The sequence below is a fragment of the Monodelphis domestica genome, chromosome 1, assembly GCF_027887165.1.
Source record: "Monodelphis domestica isolate mMonDom1 chromosome 1, mMonDom1.pri, whole genome shotgun sequence".
NCBI classification, from domain to species: domain Eukaryota; kingdom Metazoa; phylum Chordata; class Mammalia; order Didelphimorphia; family Didelphidae; genus Monodelphis; species Monodelphis domestica.
This window is the reverse complement of record NC_077227.1, coordinates 58,729,643-58,749,557: the sequence shown is the minus strand read 5'-3', so window position 1 is coordinate 58,749,557 and position 19,915 is coordinate 58,729,643. Positions and strand designations below refer to the sequence as shown.

Below are 19,915 nucleotides of genomic sequence, written 5' to 3'. Positions count from 1 at the left end.
CCTTCTTTGCAATTGGGGTTGAGTGATCTCCCTGAGGTCACACATCTAGGTCACACATAAGTATCTAAAACCTGATTTAAACCCAAGTCTTCCTGAATCCAGACCTGGCTCTCTATTCATTATGCTACCAAGCTGCCCCCCAAGTTCTTTCTGATGGCAGCTTGGTGCCTACTATGCTCAGTTGCTTCTTGATGGGCACTTTCTTATAGTCCTGCAAAGAATCCTTTTGTGAGCTTCAAAACAACCCTATTCTTGCCTCCTTTGCCTTCCCCAGAGGTACTGGTGGTTCTGGCCTCCAGATTCCTTTCTTTGTCCTTATCTTGCTCTCTCTTATTCATTTCATAAGAAACAAGTCCACTCACCTTTTATTAAAGTCAGTTCTACTCTTATTTTCTTTATCTATTGTCCCAGGCTACTTTAAGTTATGACTTCTCCTAGGGGCCATGCCCCTCAGTGGCCAGTGCCATTCCCCCAAGGACTTGCCTGAAATACACCTAGTTCCCTTTAAGGATATCGTCTTCCATTAATACTTCCTTTGCATTTCCTCTCATTTTTTTTTCCTCTCTGAGGGACATCACTAACCCATCATTAGCCCTGGGATGACTAAAGTTTTCTGAGATGAATGAATCCCCCCTTTTGGGCTCAGGTTACCTACTCTGTTCATCCCCCCCCCTTTTATATTGGATTACTCACCACCCAAGTGCTTTTCCAGGGGCCATAAGATGTCATAGAACTTGCAGGGCCTGAGGGGCCATTTATTTCATATCCCTCATTTTATAGATGTGGAAACTGAGGCCCAGGGAGTTTTAATGATCTGCCAAGGTCACACAAGTAATTTTCTACAATCCTATCATTACATTTTAATTCTGCCCCCAACATATTTTTCTTTGCCATAAAAATATAGACCATTTCCACCAAAAGCTTATTATGCAATAATAGTAAATTAATTGGCTGTGGAAGGAGATTGGGTGTATATGAGGGAAGTTCTAGACTTAGGATTTCATTGTGTATAAAGCTCCCTGTGTGGGAACACCCTGATGAGAAAAGATGTAATACAAGAAAGTGTTTATGAAGCCATCTAATCCTTCCTATTTATTTTATGGTTGAGGGAAATGATAACCAGTGAGAGAAGTCGTTTCCTAATCAGAGGTGGGATTTGAATTCATATCCTCTTGTTTGGTCATTGGTTCTCTTTTCAGTGTCTCCCTGATGCAGATCAACTTACCATTTTACTTTAGCATTTACCAACTTTTCCATTATATTACCCTCAATAACTTACCAATTTAGAAAGTAACCTGGGACCTTGGGAGGGCTAGTGGTTTGTCTGTTATCCCACAGCAAATTAGGGATCCAGAGAGAGAGCTTATGTTCCAGCTCCAAGGTCAGCTTACTGCTTTACTGTATCATCAGCATAAAGGAATTGGATTTAAATCCAGTGACATAGGAAGGAAAAAAAAGTCACCTCCTTGTCAGCTTAGCTATATCCAGTCTGTGGAAACTAGCCAGGGATAATGGCAGGACTGTTTCTGTGTCATACTCATGCCTTGTAGAGGCAAGTGAAATCTGGAGCAATATAGACCCAGATCTGCTATTGCATGTCCTGTTTCTGGAATAAACACCTATGCAATAAATGCTAGAATTCTGCTCTGTCTCCCAGATGGAGGAGGATCAGACTTTGGCTTTGGGGGGACGTAACATTAAAAGAAGTATTTCATGTACTTGAGAAACTGGGAATTCTAAAGGACAGTTTTGGATCCAAGTATTTTTGGTGACAGCATAGAAATGTCCTTGGAAAATGCCTTTGATTTTCTAAGTCTGGACTCTTACAACCAGAAGACTGCTTCAGAGTGAAGCCTGTTTGACATCTGATTCAGCACAAAGCTTTTCCTACCTTGGTGGTGGAGTATTCTTATTGTTTCTGTTCTTCTCTAATTAATTAAGCAGAGACTGAAAAGAGCTCCTATGCCTGAATTGTTTTCTTATCTGTTTGTTCATCCATGAGCTCAGGGCTATACAGATGGGCCCCCAGTCTTATAATACCCCAGTTGTTTGCTCAATAGTTGGCCCTTTTTAGGGTATGAGATGATTCTCAGCATACTTTCCAGAGCAGAAAGATCTCATGTCTAGATCTCCCTCCCTGCTCTCTGCTCTATTGGGAAGTGAATGAATTCTAGGAGCTCTCTCTCATGCTCAGGGTGATGCATTACAGCCCTTTTTGTTTGGATCAAATTCACTCTGCATGCTGTGCATTTCACTTAGCATATAGGAGATGTCCTTTTGGTTGACATTCATAGGGACATCCAAGCTTTGATCTCTACGATTATCACAAATGATGAACATGGAAAAATATATTGTATTATAATAACATGTGTACAGTCTATATCCTATTACCAGCCTTCTTAGAAAAGAGGCAAGTTTAGGAGGAAGGGAGGAAGGAAATGTGGATCACCAAATATCAGAAAACAATTATTGAAAATTGTACCGATGTAATTTGGAAAAAAGTTTTTTGTTTTTTTTTTTAAAGTTTTAAATCTATGGTTCCAAAAGGGCAGCTAGGTGGCATAGTGAATAGAAATCTAGACCTGGAGTCATGAAGAGCTGAGTCCAAAGATGGCTTCAAGACACTTAATAGCTGGGTGACCCTGGGCAATTCCTTTTACCCAGTTTGCTTCATTTGTATAATAAACTGGAGAGGGAAATGACAAATCACTCCAGAATCTTTGGCAAAAAAATCCCAAAAGGAATCATGAAGAGTTGGACGTAACTGAATAAATGGTTATAATAGTACTGGGTAGTTACAGTGCTGTAAGTTTCATAGTATAATTTAAATATATTATATCATTTGGTCCTCATAACAGCTCTGGGAGGTAGATATTATTATTCTCATTTAAAAGAAGAAGAAATATACTAAAAGACTTAAGTTACTTTCCTCTGGTTACACAGCCAGAAAGTGTCTTAGGCAGGATTTGAATTCAGGTCTTCCTAATTCCAAGTCCAGAATTATATCTACTACATAAGTGGTGCTAACCCCAAATGGAAATAGGGATGATTGAACCATACATGAAGATCCCCTTAGACTGCGTATTGACTTATAAAATGACATATTAATGTTATCTATGGTTGATTGTATTTTTCTTTATTTCATTAACTCCCAATTATATTTTAATCCAGTTGGGCCACATTTAGAAATGGTATGGGCCATGTGTAGGCTGCATATTTGATATTTCTGTACCATACCACCTGCCTCTGGGGTTCTATGCTGGAGCTGCAATGAAACAAAAGCATCCATGAGATCAGAACAGTGAATAGAGAGGTTAATTGATATAACAGTGTATATTAAGTAAAAAGGCAGTAAAATATGGCAGGCAGAAAGCTCATCTCCCAGTCAGAGAGATCTGGATTCAAGTCTCACCTTTGATATTCCCTTTGCTTTTCAGCTTCTCCCTGTTTTGGCAGCCATTCTAGTGACTCCTTAGTTTTCTAGGCAATACCGTTAAGACTTTACCAACATACAATAAAAGCCTAAGCCCATTACCAGTCCCTGTATGCTTTATACTATAGAAGATGCATAAAGCTATACAATATCTCCTTCCCTCAAGGAGTTTGAGTCTAGTTAGAGAGAAAAGACTATCATGTGAAAAGCTGAATTACAACATAAGAGATAATTAAGAATAGAAAACCAATGTGGCACAGTGCAAGAAATGTCACAAGACAGAATATGATTAATTGCCAAATGAGCAGTCCAGAAAATAAATTAATCCGCGGGATGCAGATGTCATTTTGTTGTTCCATCATTTTAGTCATGTCCAATCCTTCATGACTCTATTTGGGATTTTCTTGGGTTAGATACTGGAGCTGTTTCCTTCTTTAGCTCATTTTTTTAGTATTCTAAGTAGGAAAGTGACCCAATAAAAAGCAATGAGAAGGATCTGCAATTTCATCAGGATAAAGAATTCCTGGTATGATAATTCCTTGCCCCAACTTAGATTGCCATCTATCTATGAAGTTGTGCAAGTAAAGCTTGCAGGGTCAAAAAGTGAGTCAGTATGGGAGGTGGGATTTGAAACCCAAACTACAAGCCTGCCTCTATTCACTATGTCAAGCATTGCTATAAAAGAACTATTTAGGGGGCAGCTGGGTACCTCAGTGGATTGAGAGCCAGGTCTAGAGCCAGGAGGTCCTAGGTTCAAATCTGGCCTCAGACATATCTTAGCTGTGTGACCCTAGACAAGTCACTTAACCCCCATTGCCTAGCCCTTACCACTCTTCTGCCTTGGAGCCAATACACAGTATTGATTCCAAGACAGACGGTAAGGGTTTCAAAAATAAATAAATAAAAGAATTATTTAAAGGGAGAGCACAATGGCTGTCAGGAAGCTACTTCAGTCATACCAAGTGACAGGATGATGGACTAAAGTAGGCTGGTGACATTGGAAATGAGTAAAAAGGGATATCTGATGTAAATTAAGCTGTAATACAACCAATGGGACAGCTAGGTGACTTCCCCTTCAGTTTTCTCATCTTTAAAATGATGTGGAGAAAGAAATGGCAAAACACTCCACTATCTGCCAAGGAGACCTCAAACGGAGTCAGGAAGAGTCAGACACGAGAGAAACAATTCAACAATAACAGCAACAAACTTCCACCAAGTTTCAAATTCCTCTACCAGTTTCTTGCCCAGTTGTTTCTCTGCCTTTCACAGTTCAAAGCTAGATCTTTTTTTTTCTCCTCCCCCTTCTCTTTCTCTGCCTGCCCCCTCTATCCCCAGGATTGAGAAATGGTCAGTGAGTGCGAGCTTTGGGAGGGGACTTGCTTTATAGCCGTGGCAGAGACTACTTGGAAGAAGGACCAAAGGTCTAGCCCAGCCTGGACTTCTCTTTGTAATAGAACTGTCTTTGTGTTTTGGTTTGTACAGTAATTCTATCAAGCTGGTGAATCTGCTCTCCATATTTATCAGCACATGGCTGACAGCAGCTGGGTTCATACATTTGGTAAGTACCCAAGAAGACACGTTTTCCTGGTGGCGTTCACGGGTCAGTCCCCATCCCCAAAGTTATTACCCGAAATTGCCTTGCCTGAGATATAACTTTGGTGGGGCCAGAATGTAGAGAGGGGGAACCCCCCCACCCCCCAAGCTGTCCGACTTTTCAGTCTTCTACCCCAAACTAGTTCTAAGTGGTGAATAATGTTCTCATCATTAACCTCAGTTTTTTAGGTTCAGCGGTAGTGAAGTGATACTCACTCCAGAGCTTTTTGAGGGAATAGATGCAGGAGCATGGCTCGGCCACAAGATGGCAGTGCATCTTCACTAAACTTCTAGGGAAGTCCTCTGTGGAAAGGCGAGAAGCCAAGGCTGGATGTCATCTCCCAGAAAACAACAATTTGGCCTCCCTCCTCTTCTCTCTATTTCTCCTTTGAGGAAAAAACAAAACAAAACAAAACAAAACCTAAAACCAGCTTTGCTTCTCCTGATCAATGGCCAGCCCCTGTTATTTTGTTTCAGAATTCTGTGTATATGCCTCTGTGTGTGTGTGTGTGTGTGTGTGTGTTTTAAGTAGAAATCCATAGTTGTCCCCCTTGTGAAGTGAGCTTCTGAACCTCCTCCTTAGGCTATTTCTTTCAGTCAGATGTTATCTTTATTCAGTGTTTGCTCTGTGCCAGGCACTGTGCTGAGGGAATACAAGGAAAGGCAAATCCAGGCTCCTTACCCTCCACCAGGTCTCATTCTGATGATCATGTATATGCAGTGTAAATAGAAAGTAGTCTCATTAGGAAAGACATTTGCTACTGGAGGGTGAGGGAGAGGGTGGTACCAGGAAAGGTCCCCCATAGAAAGTGGCATTTGAGCTGAGTCTCCAAGAAAGCCAGGGAGGCTAGGAGTCACAAGTCAGGAGGGGGACTCTTTGAAGCATGAGAAATAGCTGGTGGAAATGCTGGGAATTCAGTGGGAGCAACATCAGAAAGCCCCCAGCTTCTGAGAGCACAGACTATCCCCACCAGATGTTTGAATCATACCTTATTTTGTCATTTACACTATTAGATATCACCTTCTCCTCTTCCTCCTCCTCTTCATCTTTCTCTTCCTCCTCTTCCTCTTCTTCCTCCTCCTCCTCCTTTTCATCCTCCTCTTTCTCCTCTTCCTCCTCCTCCTCCTTTTCCTCCCTTTTCTCCTCCTCCTCCATCAACACACATACAGAAACTGGTTCCCCACCTGTCACAATCCTACCTTTCCTTCAAGCCTTGGATCAGACTCTACTTCTATGATGCTTATCATGAAGTCCTTCTCAGGAAGTAATCTCCTCCTCTCTGTACCCTGTTGAAGTTCTGCTATGCACTTACCACACCCTGCCTCTGATTATAGTTATCAGTAGCCATACATAGCTCCTTGAGGTCAAGGAATGCATATTTGCCCTAAGATTCCCTCAGTATTTAGAGAAGTACCTTGGCCATAGAAGTCCCTACTAAGCTTCTCTTGTTAAAGGATCACATGCCATTTGACCACTGGCTTTTTTGTAAAGCAAAAAGGACTTTAATCTAAACATCAAGTTTAGGATTGTGAATTCACAGACCGATTTGGGATCTTTGTCTATACTGGAGGCTATTGTGGAACCTCTTGAATAAAGTGGTTTCTAGACAGCAAATACTTGTGCTCAAATATACATAGCAAATAAGGGCCAATTTCTAATTGCTTAGAGAGCAGGTTGGGAAAAATAGGGCTGAAAAAGACCATCCAACCCAACAAGCATTTATCAAACAGCTTCACTATTTTAGGCACGGTGGATACACAGACAAAATATAACAGTTCATATAAATGTCTGTGTATGTATGTGTGTGTGTATATATATACACACACTATATGGGGAGAGACAGACAGACAGGTACTCCCTAGGTAGGTCTATTATTATCCTCATTTTATAGATGAGGAAACTGAAACAGAGGAACTTGCCCAGGGTCACATAGCTAATAAATGTCTGGAACCAGATGTGAACTCCAATCTTTTCTGACTCCAGACTCAGTGCTCTATCCATTGTAATACCAGCTATCTCTAGGAGCTAACATTCTAATAGGAGCTTATCCCTGAACAAAGATCTGACTATATTACTCTATCCTCCTCAATAAACTCCAGTGGCTCCCTATTGCCTCTAGTAGCAAATACAAAGTTTCCTATTAAGCTTTTAAAACCCTTTAGAATCCTACCCCAAACTACCTATCACTGTAGCCTCATTGGACAGTAGAGTCATGGTCTTCTGTTCAAATATACTAGCTCCTCACTCCTATACAAAACCTCGGCTTCTTTAAGATGCAGCTGCAGAAAACTTTTCTTGGTCCTATCCAGTTGTTGGTGCCCTTCCTTGGAAATTTCTCTGTAATTAGCTATTTTGTATTTACTCTCTTTGTATTTATTTTGTATATACTTCAATATGGATGAGTATCTTCTGTTGGAATATAAACTCCTTGAGAGTAGGCATTGTTATATTCTCTGCATTTGTATCTCCAAGAGCTAACACTTCCTGACACAGGCATTCAATAAGTATTTGTTGCTGATACAAAGTGTAAATAATATATACAAAGTACATATGGAGTAACTGGAAGATAATCTTAGAGGGGAAGGCTTTAGTAACTGGGAGCATATACTAATTATTTAAAGAGGGAGAGAAGGTGACTCAGCTTTTCTGCCTTCTAGTGCTGAAAGTTCTAACTATAATTCATATGTGGCCTTAGTGTGGTCCTTTTCTCAAACAAAGGTCAGAACAGATATAGAGTCAAGATCATCCACAGACAATGGCAGCTTAAGGGCCAATTTAGAATCCTAATATGAATTTCCAAGGCCAATGAAATGCTGCAACTGATGTCTGAAGAGAGAAGTTGCTAGAAACTTTGAGCAGACCATCACTAAAACTGGAATGTGGTTATGTCAGTTTTGATAGCTGGTAAACCACTGCTAGATAAGAGTCATACTGATCAAATAAGACTTATTTGTTGTGATTTACTTGGTATTGGAGACCAAATCTGAAGAAAAGAAATCCCACTGTTACCACAGATGAAGCCATTTCTACTTGAATGGTAGACTTTCCTGTTGTTTCTGTGGTCTTACTCTGAAGAATACTATTCATTTGGGGCTTCCATGTGGCATCCATAGGGTTGGCAATCGTTCTTCTTGAACTACAAGTTATCTCCTTGAAAGCAATTGAAAATTAAAGCAAAATATCTTAGTTGAGGATCTAGTATTGTCATGGTGAAGGGGAGATCTTGGCTTGGGTCTCCTATGACAATAGTCAAAGGAAAACCAAAAGTCTGGTTGTGTTTTTTGATGTTTTTGTTATTGTTTTGTTTTTCAAAGCTAAGTGCCATGGAAACTTGACCAGGGAGAAGGTCACAATCAGTCAAATATTTGCAGATTTTTAATGATGAAAAGAAAAATGGACTAATGTCCTCTCCTTCCCCTGAAATCCCTTGACTCTTCAATCATCCACAGATACATTTCATTACTCTACAACCTTAAGACTTGAAATGTATTCAACTTGACCCATAAGGCCAAGCACCAATCTCAGGTGGAAGGAAAGTTTAAGAAACAACTTTATGGTACTTACCCTGATATATTCAGTTTCTTGTTTGGTTGGTTGGGTTGTTCTTTTGCCTGCCTAACTCATGTTTCTTTATTATAGGTGGAGAACTCAGGGGATCCATGGGAAAATTTCCAAAACAACCAAGCTCTAACATACTGGGAATGTGTGTATTTACTAATGGTTACAATGTCCACTGTTGGTTATGGGGATGTTTATGCAAAAACCACCCTTGGCCGCCTCTTCATGGTGTTCTTCATCCTCGGGGGACTGGTAAAATCTACTTTTATTATGATGATAATATTTGTGATCATTAATATTTTGGCATTATTCATTTCCTTAAAAGACTTATACAACTTAAACCCAGTTTCTGAATTAGAAGTAAATGATTGTCTTAGCTTTATATTCTGCCAAAGTAAATGAGAGCACAGTTAAGACTTTTCAGCACATTTTGGGGGTCATTATATATATATAACTTGTTTGCCACAGACAAGGATGTATGTAAACCATATCCTTTGCCCTTGTCCAAAGGTATTCATTTAGTCAGAAATGAACCTAAATGTCTTAAAGAAATAATGCATGGGAATAAGTGAGAGTGCCCTCTGGATAGTAATGCAATTTGCAGCCCACTCTTTGGTAGCAACAACTGCTATTGCAGGATGCTATTAAATGTTAGCAATACTTCTTAGACAGATTGTGGTTTCAAGAACTCTCCCTCTCCCTCTGTGTTCCTCCCCTTGACTTCCAACAAACACTGTGGCTTGGGTCTGCTATAAGAGTTAGATAGTGACAAACCCTGATAGCTACCTATGATTTCGGGGATGTACTTGGCAAACATGACCTAAGGAAAAGATATATCATTAGGTATGGGTAATAGTGGCCTCATAGCTGGCCAGGTTAAGTACTAGCATAAATACCTCTGATTTTTTCCCTTTTAAATCAGAGTTCCATGATTTCTTTTTCTGGCCCATGCATATATTTACACAGTAGTAAAATGACTGACTTTGTTTTGTCACCACTGAGGTGAGATAGTCTAGGAACAATTCAATAGTTAGAACATTATTGTCTTTGAAGTCAGCCATATTTATGCTTAGTTTATTGCTGTCTATAAGGTAAGTGATTAAAATTCTAATTCTCATCCAGCAGACCCTTATATATACTGCATATACATTTATAATTCTGTATATGCATACATATTTTTCTATATTGTATGTATGTGACATATACATTTGTGATATGTATATAAATGAATATGTGCATGTATATATTTTATATGCATTCCTGTAATTTATATAAAGTCCTGACAAGTTACAGGACCTAACTGTTGAACCATAGATTCTAAGAGTATCCAGCCACAATGCAACTGTTTGTTGGGCAAAACATGGCAGATTTGTTTGTCTCCTTGCTATTTTTCTCTCTCATGTAATCTCTGACAACTCCCTTTGTGTCTTTTGATTCTTTATTTTTAAAAGATTTGAAAATTTAAAAAAAACTTATGTTTATTATTCTTGATGTCTTGTGGGGCCATTTTGGTTCACTATTGAATTTTAATAATCATATAAAAGGTTCTTAGTTTAGAAATAACTTTTTAAAAAATTAATCTTGTTTTTACAGCAAATAACTTTGCTTTTTTTTTTTCCTTTCTGGAAGCCGAGCCAGATGGCAGTTCAATTTTATTTTGTTCCTACTTTATTTTATGTGATTTCCCCCCTTTCTTTAAATGTTTTCATTTTCTAGGTTTGCATCTTCCTGAAACCCAACATTTTGTGTTTTCAAGTTTCCCTTTTTGTGTATGTGTGTGTATTTTTTTTTCATTAAAAAAAAAAAACAAAACTCCTTCACAGATCTAATCCTTTTGCATTTTCAGGTCTTAATATCCCCACCCCTTTTCTTTGACCTCTCTTTTTAGTCTTTTCTTCTATCTTCTATCTTTTCCTTAGGCCATGTTTGCCAGCTACGTCCCTGAAATCATAGAGTTAATAGGAAACCGCAAGAAATATGGTGGTTCCTATAGTGCGGTTAGTGGAAGAAAGTAAGTATGCCAAGAGGCTTCACTGCAACCAGAGCAGTAGAATCCTCTCTGCATGCCATTTTCTTTCTTTTTTTTCCCTCTTTTTTTGTTTCATGCATGTAGGCAATGTTTGCCCACTACGTGCCCGAAATGGCTGCTATCGCCCTGAACCGGAAAAGATATCGAGGGAGGTTTACATTAAAAGGCAGACCGTAAGTCAGTTTCATCAAGAAAAAAGTGTGATTGTGCAATGTGCATCCTTCACTCTAGTGTTTCAGTCAGGTTGAGGGGAAAGGGGATACACTTCCAGCGGAGTGTGATGCTGGATTAAGCTTCTTCCTCCCCCTTTGAAAGTGGTCACACTTGGGTTGAAGACCCAGGCCAGAGTAAGGTACTAAGTCATGATATAATTCACTTACCTTCACCCAAGAAAACTATTGAATTCATCCATCAAGTGACCTATGGCTCCAATGGTCACTTCTGAAAAGACCCTTTGCTATTCTTTTTATATCATCTGGATAATCTTATTCTCAGTATCAGCTATTTTAGTTATTTTATTTTAATTGCCTCATTCTACAAATCTAAGAAAACTCCACAGTCTCTATTTTAGTCTTATTTTATGAAATGAAATCATAACAGGCAGCCATTCTCTAGAATTGGAAGATGATACCAAGTATGATATTTTCATCATTTGTGGGAACAGTTGTCATATAGGATTTACTTTTGATCTAATAAACCTACATAGAAAAAGGCAAATCCTGTTCTCAAGGAGACTGCTTGCACTACATAAGAGAGCACTAGGGAAATAGCATCAAATTCAAGCTCTTTCTTTCTTTCTTTCTTTCTTTCTTTCTTTCTTTCTTTCTATTTTATTTTCATTTATTTTTTATAAATATAATTTTATTTTTTTAATTATTTTTCCATGGTTACATGATTCATGTCCTCTCCCTCCCCTCTTTCTACCCCTCTCCCAGAGCTGATAAGCAATTCCACTGGGTTATACATGTATTATCATATAAAATCTATTTCCACATTATTCATTTTTGTAATAGATTAATCTTTTAAAACCAAAACCCCAAATCATATACCCATTTAAATAAGTGATAAATCAATTTTTCTTCTGTATTTCTACTCCCATGGTTCTTTCTTTAGATGTGGATAGTTTTCTTTTTTCATAAGTCCTTCAGAACTGTCCTGGATCATTTCGTTGCTGTCAAGTAGTAGAGTCAATTATATTTGGTTATCCTACAATATTTCAATTACTGTGTAAAATATTCTCCTAGTTTTGCTTATTTCCCTCTGCATCAGTTCATGTAGGTCCTTCTAGTTCTTACAGAAATAAAGTGATTCATCATTCCTTATAGCACAATAGTATTCCATCACCATCATACACCACAATTTGTTCAGCCTTTACCCAGTTGAAGGATATCCCCTCATTTCCAATTTTTTTTTACCACCACAAAAAGTGTAGCTATACTTATTTTTTTTTTTACAAATAGATCCTTTCCCATTTTTTAAATTCCTTACCTTCCATCTCTGAACTATGTATTGGCTCCAAGGCAGAAGAGTGGTAAAGCTAGGCAATGGGGGCTAAGTGACTTGCCCAGGGTCACATAACTAGAAAGTATCTGAGGCAAGATTTGAAATTAGGACTCTTTTCTCTAGGCCTGGCTCTCAATCCACTGAACCACCCAGATGCTCCCTCTTTCCCATTTTTTCATATGATTATTGATAGTTTTGATTTGATCTGAAAACTGCCCATTTATATCCCTTGACCATTTGTCAATTAGGGAATGGTTTGATTTCTTATACATTTGATTTAGTTTCTTATATATTTGAGAAGTTAGACCTCTGTCAGAGAATTTTTTTCTCAATTTGTTGCTTCCCTTCTAATTTTGGTTTTGTACAAAACCTTTTTAATTTAATATAATCAATATTATTCATTTTACATCTTGTAATCTTCTCTATCTCTTGCTTGGTCTTAAAGTCTTCCCTTTCCCCTAGATTAGACAGGTATATATTCCACATTTTTCTACATTCTACATTCTACATTTCTACATATTTAAGTCATTCACCAATTTCAAATTTATCTTGGTATAGGATGTAAAATACTGACCTAAGCCTAATTTTTGCCATACTCTTTTCCAATTTTACCAGCAGTTTTTGTCAGATGCTTAGTTCTTATCCCAAAAATTTGGATCTTTGGGTTTATCAAACACTAGATTGCTGAGGTCATTTACCCCTACTCTATTCCATTAATATACCCTTCTGTCTCTTAGCCAGCACCATATTGTTTTCATGATCAGTGCTTTATAGTATAGTTTACAATATGGTAATGCTAGGTCACCATCCTTCGCATTTTTTTCCCCATTTGTTCCCTTGATATTCTTGATCTTTTGTTCTTTTACATGAACTTTGTTATTATTTTTTCTAATTCTATGAAATAGTTTTTTTTTGGTATTTGATAGGTATGGCACTGAATAAGTAAATGATTTAGGTAGAATTTTTATTATATTAGCTCATTTTATGCATGAGCAATGTATCTTTTTCCAATTGTTTACATCTAGTTTTAATTGTTTAAATGTTGTTGTGTAGTTGTGTTCATATAATTCCTGTATTTATTTTGAAAAATAGAGTCCCAAATATTTTATATAGTCTATTGTGATTTTAAATGGAGTTTCTCTTTCTAACTCTTGCTACTGCTGGTTTTTTTTTTAATATATAGAAATGATGATGATTTATAAGGGTTTATTTTATATCCTGCAACTTGGCTATAGCTATGATTTCCACTAACTTTTTAGTTGATTTTCTAGGATTCTTTAGGTATATGATCTGCAAAGAGTGATAATTTAGTTTCCTCATTGGCCACTTTAATCCCTTCAATTTCTTTTTCTTCTCTAATTGCTACCACTAGCATTTCTAGTACAGTATTAAGTAATAGTGGTGATAATGGGCATCCTTGCTTCACTCCTTATCTTATTGGGAAGGCTTCTAACTTATTGCAGATGATACTTGATGCTTTTAAATAAATACTACATGTTATTTTGAGGAAAGACCATTTTATTCCTATACTTTTTAGTGTTTTTAATAGGAATGAATATAGTATTTTGTCAATGGCTTTTTCTGCATCTGTTGAGATAATCTTGTGATTTCTGTTAGTTTGGTTATTGATATTGTCAGTTTTGCAGATGATTTTCCTATTATTAAACCAGCCTTGATTCCTAGTATAAATCCCACTTGGTCATAATGAATAAATAAATAATCCTTGTGATAACTTATTGTAGTTTCTTTGTGAGCATTTTATTTAAGAATTTTACATCTATGTTCATTAAGGAGATTGGTCCATAGTTTTCTTTCTGTTTTTGGTCTTCCTGGTTTAGGTATCAGGACCATATTTGTGTCAAAAAAATAATTTGGTGATACTTCTTATTTTGTCAAATTGTTTGTATAATATTTGGAATAGTTCTTTAAATGTTTGATAGAATTTACTTATTAATCCATCTGGCCCTGGGGATTTTTTCTTAGGAAGTTCCTTGATGGCATGTTCAATTTTTATTTTCCTTAGATGGGATTATTTAAATATTCTATTTCCTCTTTTGTTAATCTAGGCAATTTATATTTACCCATTTCACCTAGATTGTCATAGTTATCATCATACTATTGGGCAAAATAGCTCCTAATTATTGCTTTAATTTCCTCTTATTAGAAGTGAGTTTGCCCTTTTAATTTTTGATACTGTTAATTTGATTCTCTTCTTTCTTTTTTTACTTAGATAATCTAGTACTTTATCTATTTTATTTGTTTGTATTAAAGAACCAGCTCCTAGTATTATTCATTAGTTCAATAGTTCTTTTACTTTCAATTTTATTAATTTCTCCTTTAATTTTTAAGATTTCCAATTTAATTTTTATCTGGGGATTTTTGATCTCCCTTTTCTCTATTTTGTTGCTAGAGGCACTCAGGGATATAAATTTTCTCCTGAGTACTGCTTTGGCTATATGTTGTCTCCTCATTGTCACTTCCATCAATAAAATTAGTAATTTTTTATGATTTGTTCTTTGAACCACCAGTTTTGAATAATTAGATTATTTAATTTCCAGTTAATTTTTAATTTTCCTCACCATGAACCCTTATTAATTAAATTTTAACTGCATTATAACCTGAAAAAGTTGCATTTACTATTATTTTTGCTTTTCTGCATTTGTTTGCAATGTTTTTATGCCCTAGTACATGGTCACTCTTTGTATATATACCATGTGCTGCTAAAAAGAAGTTATGTTCCTTTTTATCTTTCTTCAGTTTTCTCCAGATATCTATTTACTCTATTTTTTCTAACATTTCATTCAATTTCCCCTTACTTATTTCTTATTTATTTATTTATTCATTCATTTATTTATTTATTTATTTATTTTTTGAGTTTGAATTATTTAGTTCTGACAGGGGAAGCTTGAAGTCCCCACTAATATAGTTTCACCATTTATTTCCTCCTTAAGCTCTTTTAGATTCTCCTTTAAAATCTGGATTCTATACCATTAGGTGCATATGTGTTGATTACTATTTTATTTCTTCATTATCTATACTGCCCTTTTTCAAGATGTATTTGCCTTCCTTATCTATTTTAATCAGATCTATTTTTGCTTTAGCTTTGTCTGAGATCATGATTGGTTCTTCTGCCTTCTTTTTCTCAGTTGAAGCTCAACAAATTCTGCTCTAGTCTCTTACCTTTACTTTGGTGTATTGACCTGCCACAAATGTATTTATTGTAAACAACATATGGCAGGATTCTGGTTTTTAATCTATTTCACCATTTACTTCCATTTTATGAATGAGTTAATCAAATTTGTATTCACAGTTATGACTAACATGTGTATTCTCCTCCATTTTGACTTCTTCCTTTAATCCTGACCTTTCTCCTTTCATTCTATCCCTCCACTCCAGTGTTTTGCTTTTACTCAGTCTTTCCCCTTTCCCTCCCATATATCACTCCTCTTCCCACCACCTTGCTTCTTATCACCCTCCTAATATAGGATCTTTTGCTTACCCCACACCTCTCCTTCCCTTGTATTACTCTTCTCCCCACCACTCCATTTCTTATTCCCCTTCTACTTCTCTATAGGGTAAGATACAATTCTATACCCTGATGCATCTGGCAGTTCTTCCCTGTCTGAGCCAATTCCAATGAGAATAAGGTATAAATATTACCTATTACTAACTTCTTCCTCCATTCTGTTGTATTAGTAACCCCTGGTTTTATTATTTTTTGACATATCATCCTAAACAGCTTACTACCACACCATATATTTATGCTTCTTCTAACTACTATGATAGCAATTTTCAAGAGTTACAGATATCATCTTTCCATATAGAAATAAACATTTTGTTATTACTGAAGATCTTAATTTTTTTCTCTTTCTTAGTTACTTTTTTCTGCATCTTTTGAATTTTGTATTTGAGCATGAAATTTTCTGTTTAAATATGGATGTTTCTTCAGTAATGCTTAGAAATCATCTATTTTATTAAATGACTACACTTTCCCCTGAAAGAATATAGTCAGTTTTGCTGGGTAGGTGATTCTTGGTTGTAAACCCAGTTCCCTTGCTTTCCATAAAATCATTTTCCAAGCCTTCCAGTTCTTCAATGTGAAGGCTGCCAGATCATATATAATCCTGAATTGGGGCTCCATGATATCTGAATTGTTTTTTTTTCCTAGCTGTTTGTAGTATTTTCTCCTTGGACTGGGATTTCTTGAACTTGACTACAACATTCCTGGGAGCTGTCATTTGGAGATTTAATGCAAGAGATGATCTGTGGCTTCTTTCAGTCTCTATTTTACCCTTTTATTTAAAAATATATGGGCAGTTTTCTTGGATAATTTCCTGTAGTATGATATTGAGACTTTTTTTTTGGTCATGACTTTTGAGTAGTCCATTATTTCTTAAAATATTTCTCCTGGACCTATTTTCCCGGTCAGTTTTTTTTTATCAAGATATTTCATATTTTCTTCCCTTTTTTTCATTCTTTCTATTTTATTTTATTATTTCTCAATGTCTCATGAAACCATTAGCTTCTATTTGCCCAATTCTTACTTTTAAAAACTGAATTTCTTCCATGATCTTTTGATACTTCTTTTTCATTTGGTCTATTCTTCTTTTCAAATCATTCTTTTCTTCATTTGACTTTTTTTGCCTTTTTTTCCCCAGATGACCTTTTTGGCTTTTTCCAGTAAGTCAATTTTGACTTTTAAGAAATTCTTTTTTTCCTTTGATTCATATACTTTTTTTTCCCTAGATGACCTATTTTACTTTTTAAACTGTTGTTTCCATTTTCTCATTTTTCTTCAACCTATTTTATTTGATTTTTAATTCCTTTTTGAGCTCTTCCAAAGCCTGAGCAATTCCTCATTTTTTTGAGGTTTTCCTTGAAGTTCTTTGAATTCTACATTACTTTCTTGGTTCTGTTCTTTGGTCTTTATCCCTTTAGAAGCTTTCATTTGTTACCTTCTTTTTTTGTTGTTTACTATTTTTTTGTTTTGTGGACTGTAAGCTAATGCCTCTGCTGGTTTACTGAGTTAGGCCTTTTGAGGTGCTCTACCCTGAGACTGAATCTTCAATCTTCTCTCTTTCTTCTGCTGGCATAATGGTTTAGGCTGGTTGCGCTAATCTTCCCTGGGCTAAATATTCACCATAGCCAGCTTCTGTCAGAGCCTGGGACTTCATGTGTTAGATCTTAGGTGCTCCTTCAAGAATGCAGCCCCCTTCTCTTGGATACCAAAGTCAGCTCACATCTAATCACAGATCTCATCATGGTAGGTGGGGAGGTGTGTTCTGCCAGCTCAGTCTTATTTCCTGTCCCACCTTGTCCCATGGAAATTGACTCTCTCTGCCTATCTTTTGAGTTGTATTCAGCAGGTAAAGTCCCATGATTCAATCTTGTTGTTGGGCTTGAATTCCTGTCTTTTTGAAGCTCTTTTAAAATATTGGTGTAGAAGGATAGTCAGAGAAGTTTAGGCTTTTTTGGCTCCTAAGCCACCATCTTGGCTCTGTGCCCTCAAGCAATTTCTACTAAATGAAACTCTGAGTGAATTCTCTGGCCTCATGAATGAGTGCTTAACTCATAATGGAATGCTGAATTAAGGTTGATCACACCAGTGTCTTAAAAGGCCCCTATATCAATAAAACTCTTTTCTCTTAAGCAAATAATGGATCTGATAGAATAATTATACTGCAGTCAGTGTCATTAATGCTTCAAATGATTTTTCAGGAACTATTTGTGGTGGATTTTTGCAAGAAAATAAAACATACCTTTACAATGGCTTCTAAATCTTACCAGTGCCAACAGGACCATAATCTTAAATTTCATGCCTTATTTATCATTTATTCACCTTCCCATTACTGGAGTCATCCCATTCAGATGACCTAACAGTGCTAGATGGGAAATGGAACCAAGCTGCTTCATTCTCAGGACAATTGGAAGGATCCAAATTGTTCCAGAAAGCTCCATGTTCCATATATCACAAGCTAGAGAAGAATCATCCCTTCTGCTACCTTGGGACAATTGGTAGTCAGTCACAAAGTTTAAACTATCTCCAAAGTCATAAGATTTCCTTCCTAGTATTCCCCATGATATTGCCACAATTGAACATTACTAAAATTAACACCAAACTGTGATCTATTTGTCAGACAAGAAAGGATTAAATAGACATTATGACCCTGTTACAAATTTTAAAAACACACCCAGCCCCCCCCCAAATAAATCCTTACTGTTTCCTGCCAAATACACACACATAAAGAAAACCATAAGAACACCTAGATAAACTATTTCTTTACTATCACACAGAGTGAATGCTTTTCCCAAATATTTCTTCTCCAGATTTGGGTAGCCTTGATCGAGATGGAATTGTGATCTTAAGTAAACCAAGAATGTCTTCAATTCAAGCCCTCATTCTCCAGCCCTCCATACTGTTCCTCTGACTCTCAGTTTTGATCTTACTCAGTCTCAAACTCCCATACTCTGTGAACCTTAGGTCCCAAGTTTCCTGCAGCTTTTTTGCTTTTCTTCATTATCTTTTATCACTGTTTTCAGTCTGGCTTTCTCCCCTCCCAGCCTTTTAAACTCCCCATTATTAATATGTACTTTGGTTTTTAAAACTCTTTCTTGGTCTCCATAGATCCTGTTGACTGAAAATCAGTCTTGTCATCAGCAAATGGGCTGTTCAATTTACTTTACGCATTGTTTCCTGGTTCAAAAGCTAATTACTAAGTAGTTTAAAGAAGCCCTTTGGTCACTTAGATCTTTCATCAGAAAATATAAGCTTGGGAAAGGCATAGTCATAAAGAGCCATTAGCACCCGTTGTTTGATGTTGTTTTTTCCAGTCAGGAGAACAAGATTGATGAAATGTTATGTTTGGCCAAAATTTGAGTTTTCGTTTGGAATTCAGTGTTGAGAGAATGGGCTGTCAGAACCAATAAGTTTCCTTCGCTTGGGATATGGGCATGTGGTAGTAATTAGCAATATAAGGTCTTTAGTTGAGCAACCAAGCATAGTTTCTGGCAGCCAACATAATGAGAAACTACAGTTGTTCTATTTCTAATGTCAAAAAGTTTCCAGATAAAATTAAATGCATTTGCAAAAGGAAAGCAGTTAAACTTTGGTGAAAGATATAGCTTGGACGCTTAAAATAGCACATTGCTCTCTGAATTTTTGTGTGGGCATTAGTATATGGGTCTTCATTTTTGCATGCATATGCAGATACACCTCTTCCAAAAACTTAATCAAACCTGACTACCTCCAAAAGCAATTAAAACCTATGTATGGTGTAGATTTCTCTTTGCAGATGCATGGTTTGTGCAGAAATAACTCTAATAATGATGTATTAACTTGTCAGAAAATTCAGGGTAGCATTGAGTAATGTCATTATCTTGGGGTTTTATCTACACGGCATGGGATTCTAACTGAAAAATGTGGTCAGAAAGCTCCAAGTCTGCTCTGACACCATATCTCAGGATATTTGGAAATTTGAGAGCTACATTATAAAATGCTCATCCAGATGTTTGGCAAAATGTAAGCACAGCTTGTCTCTCCCCAGAACATCTCCTTTATCAAGACCCAAAAGTGTTGTAAGTTACCATTTATATCAATATGCCACACTTCTTCTCTCAGAGGAGGCTATCACCCATTACTGATGAGTAACATTTCAGCCATCACTAGCAGTTACCTGGTTCTAAGGTTGGGATTTGTTGTTTGCTTAAACTAGAACCCCAGGGTGTGCCCAGATATAAGTTTCCACATCTGAGTATTTACAATGGAAATGTTCATTTTGGGACTGGAGCAATTTGGGAA

The 19,915-nt window shown here is 36.7% G+C and overlaps 1 protein-coding gene and 1 long non-coding RNA gene across 33 annotated transcripts in view; one reads left to right on the top strand and one right to left on the bottom strand.

Annotated features, from left to right (window-relative positions):
• The window catches only part of KCNMA1 (potassium calcium-activated channel subfamily M alpha 1), a 936,156-nt gene that overhangs the window by 633,968 nt on the left and 282,273 nt on the right, over positions 1–19,915 (top strand). For all 32 annotated transcript variants that reach the window (XM_056819947.1, XM_056819943.1, XM_056819916.1 and 29 more), the window contains 3 exons: positions 4,916–4,991; positions 8,667–8,837; positions 10,505–10,596. In XM_056819947.1, the coding sequence (XP_056675925.1) occupies positions 4,916–4,991; positions 8,667–8,837; positions 10,505–10,596 (339 nt within the window). The remainder of the gene's footprint in view (positions 1–4,915; positions 4,992–8,666; positions 8,838–10,504; positions 10,597–19,915) is intronic.
• Positions 2,980–18,023, bottom strand: LOC130457601 (uncharacterized). The gene is made up of 3 exons (XR_008916910.1): positions 17,877–18,023; positions 5,243–5,412; positions 2,980–3,265 (listed from the first exon to the last, which is right to left on the bottom strand). It is a non-coding gene; the product is annotated as an uncharacterized LOC130457601 (long non-coding RNA).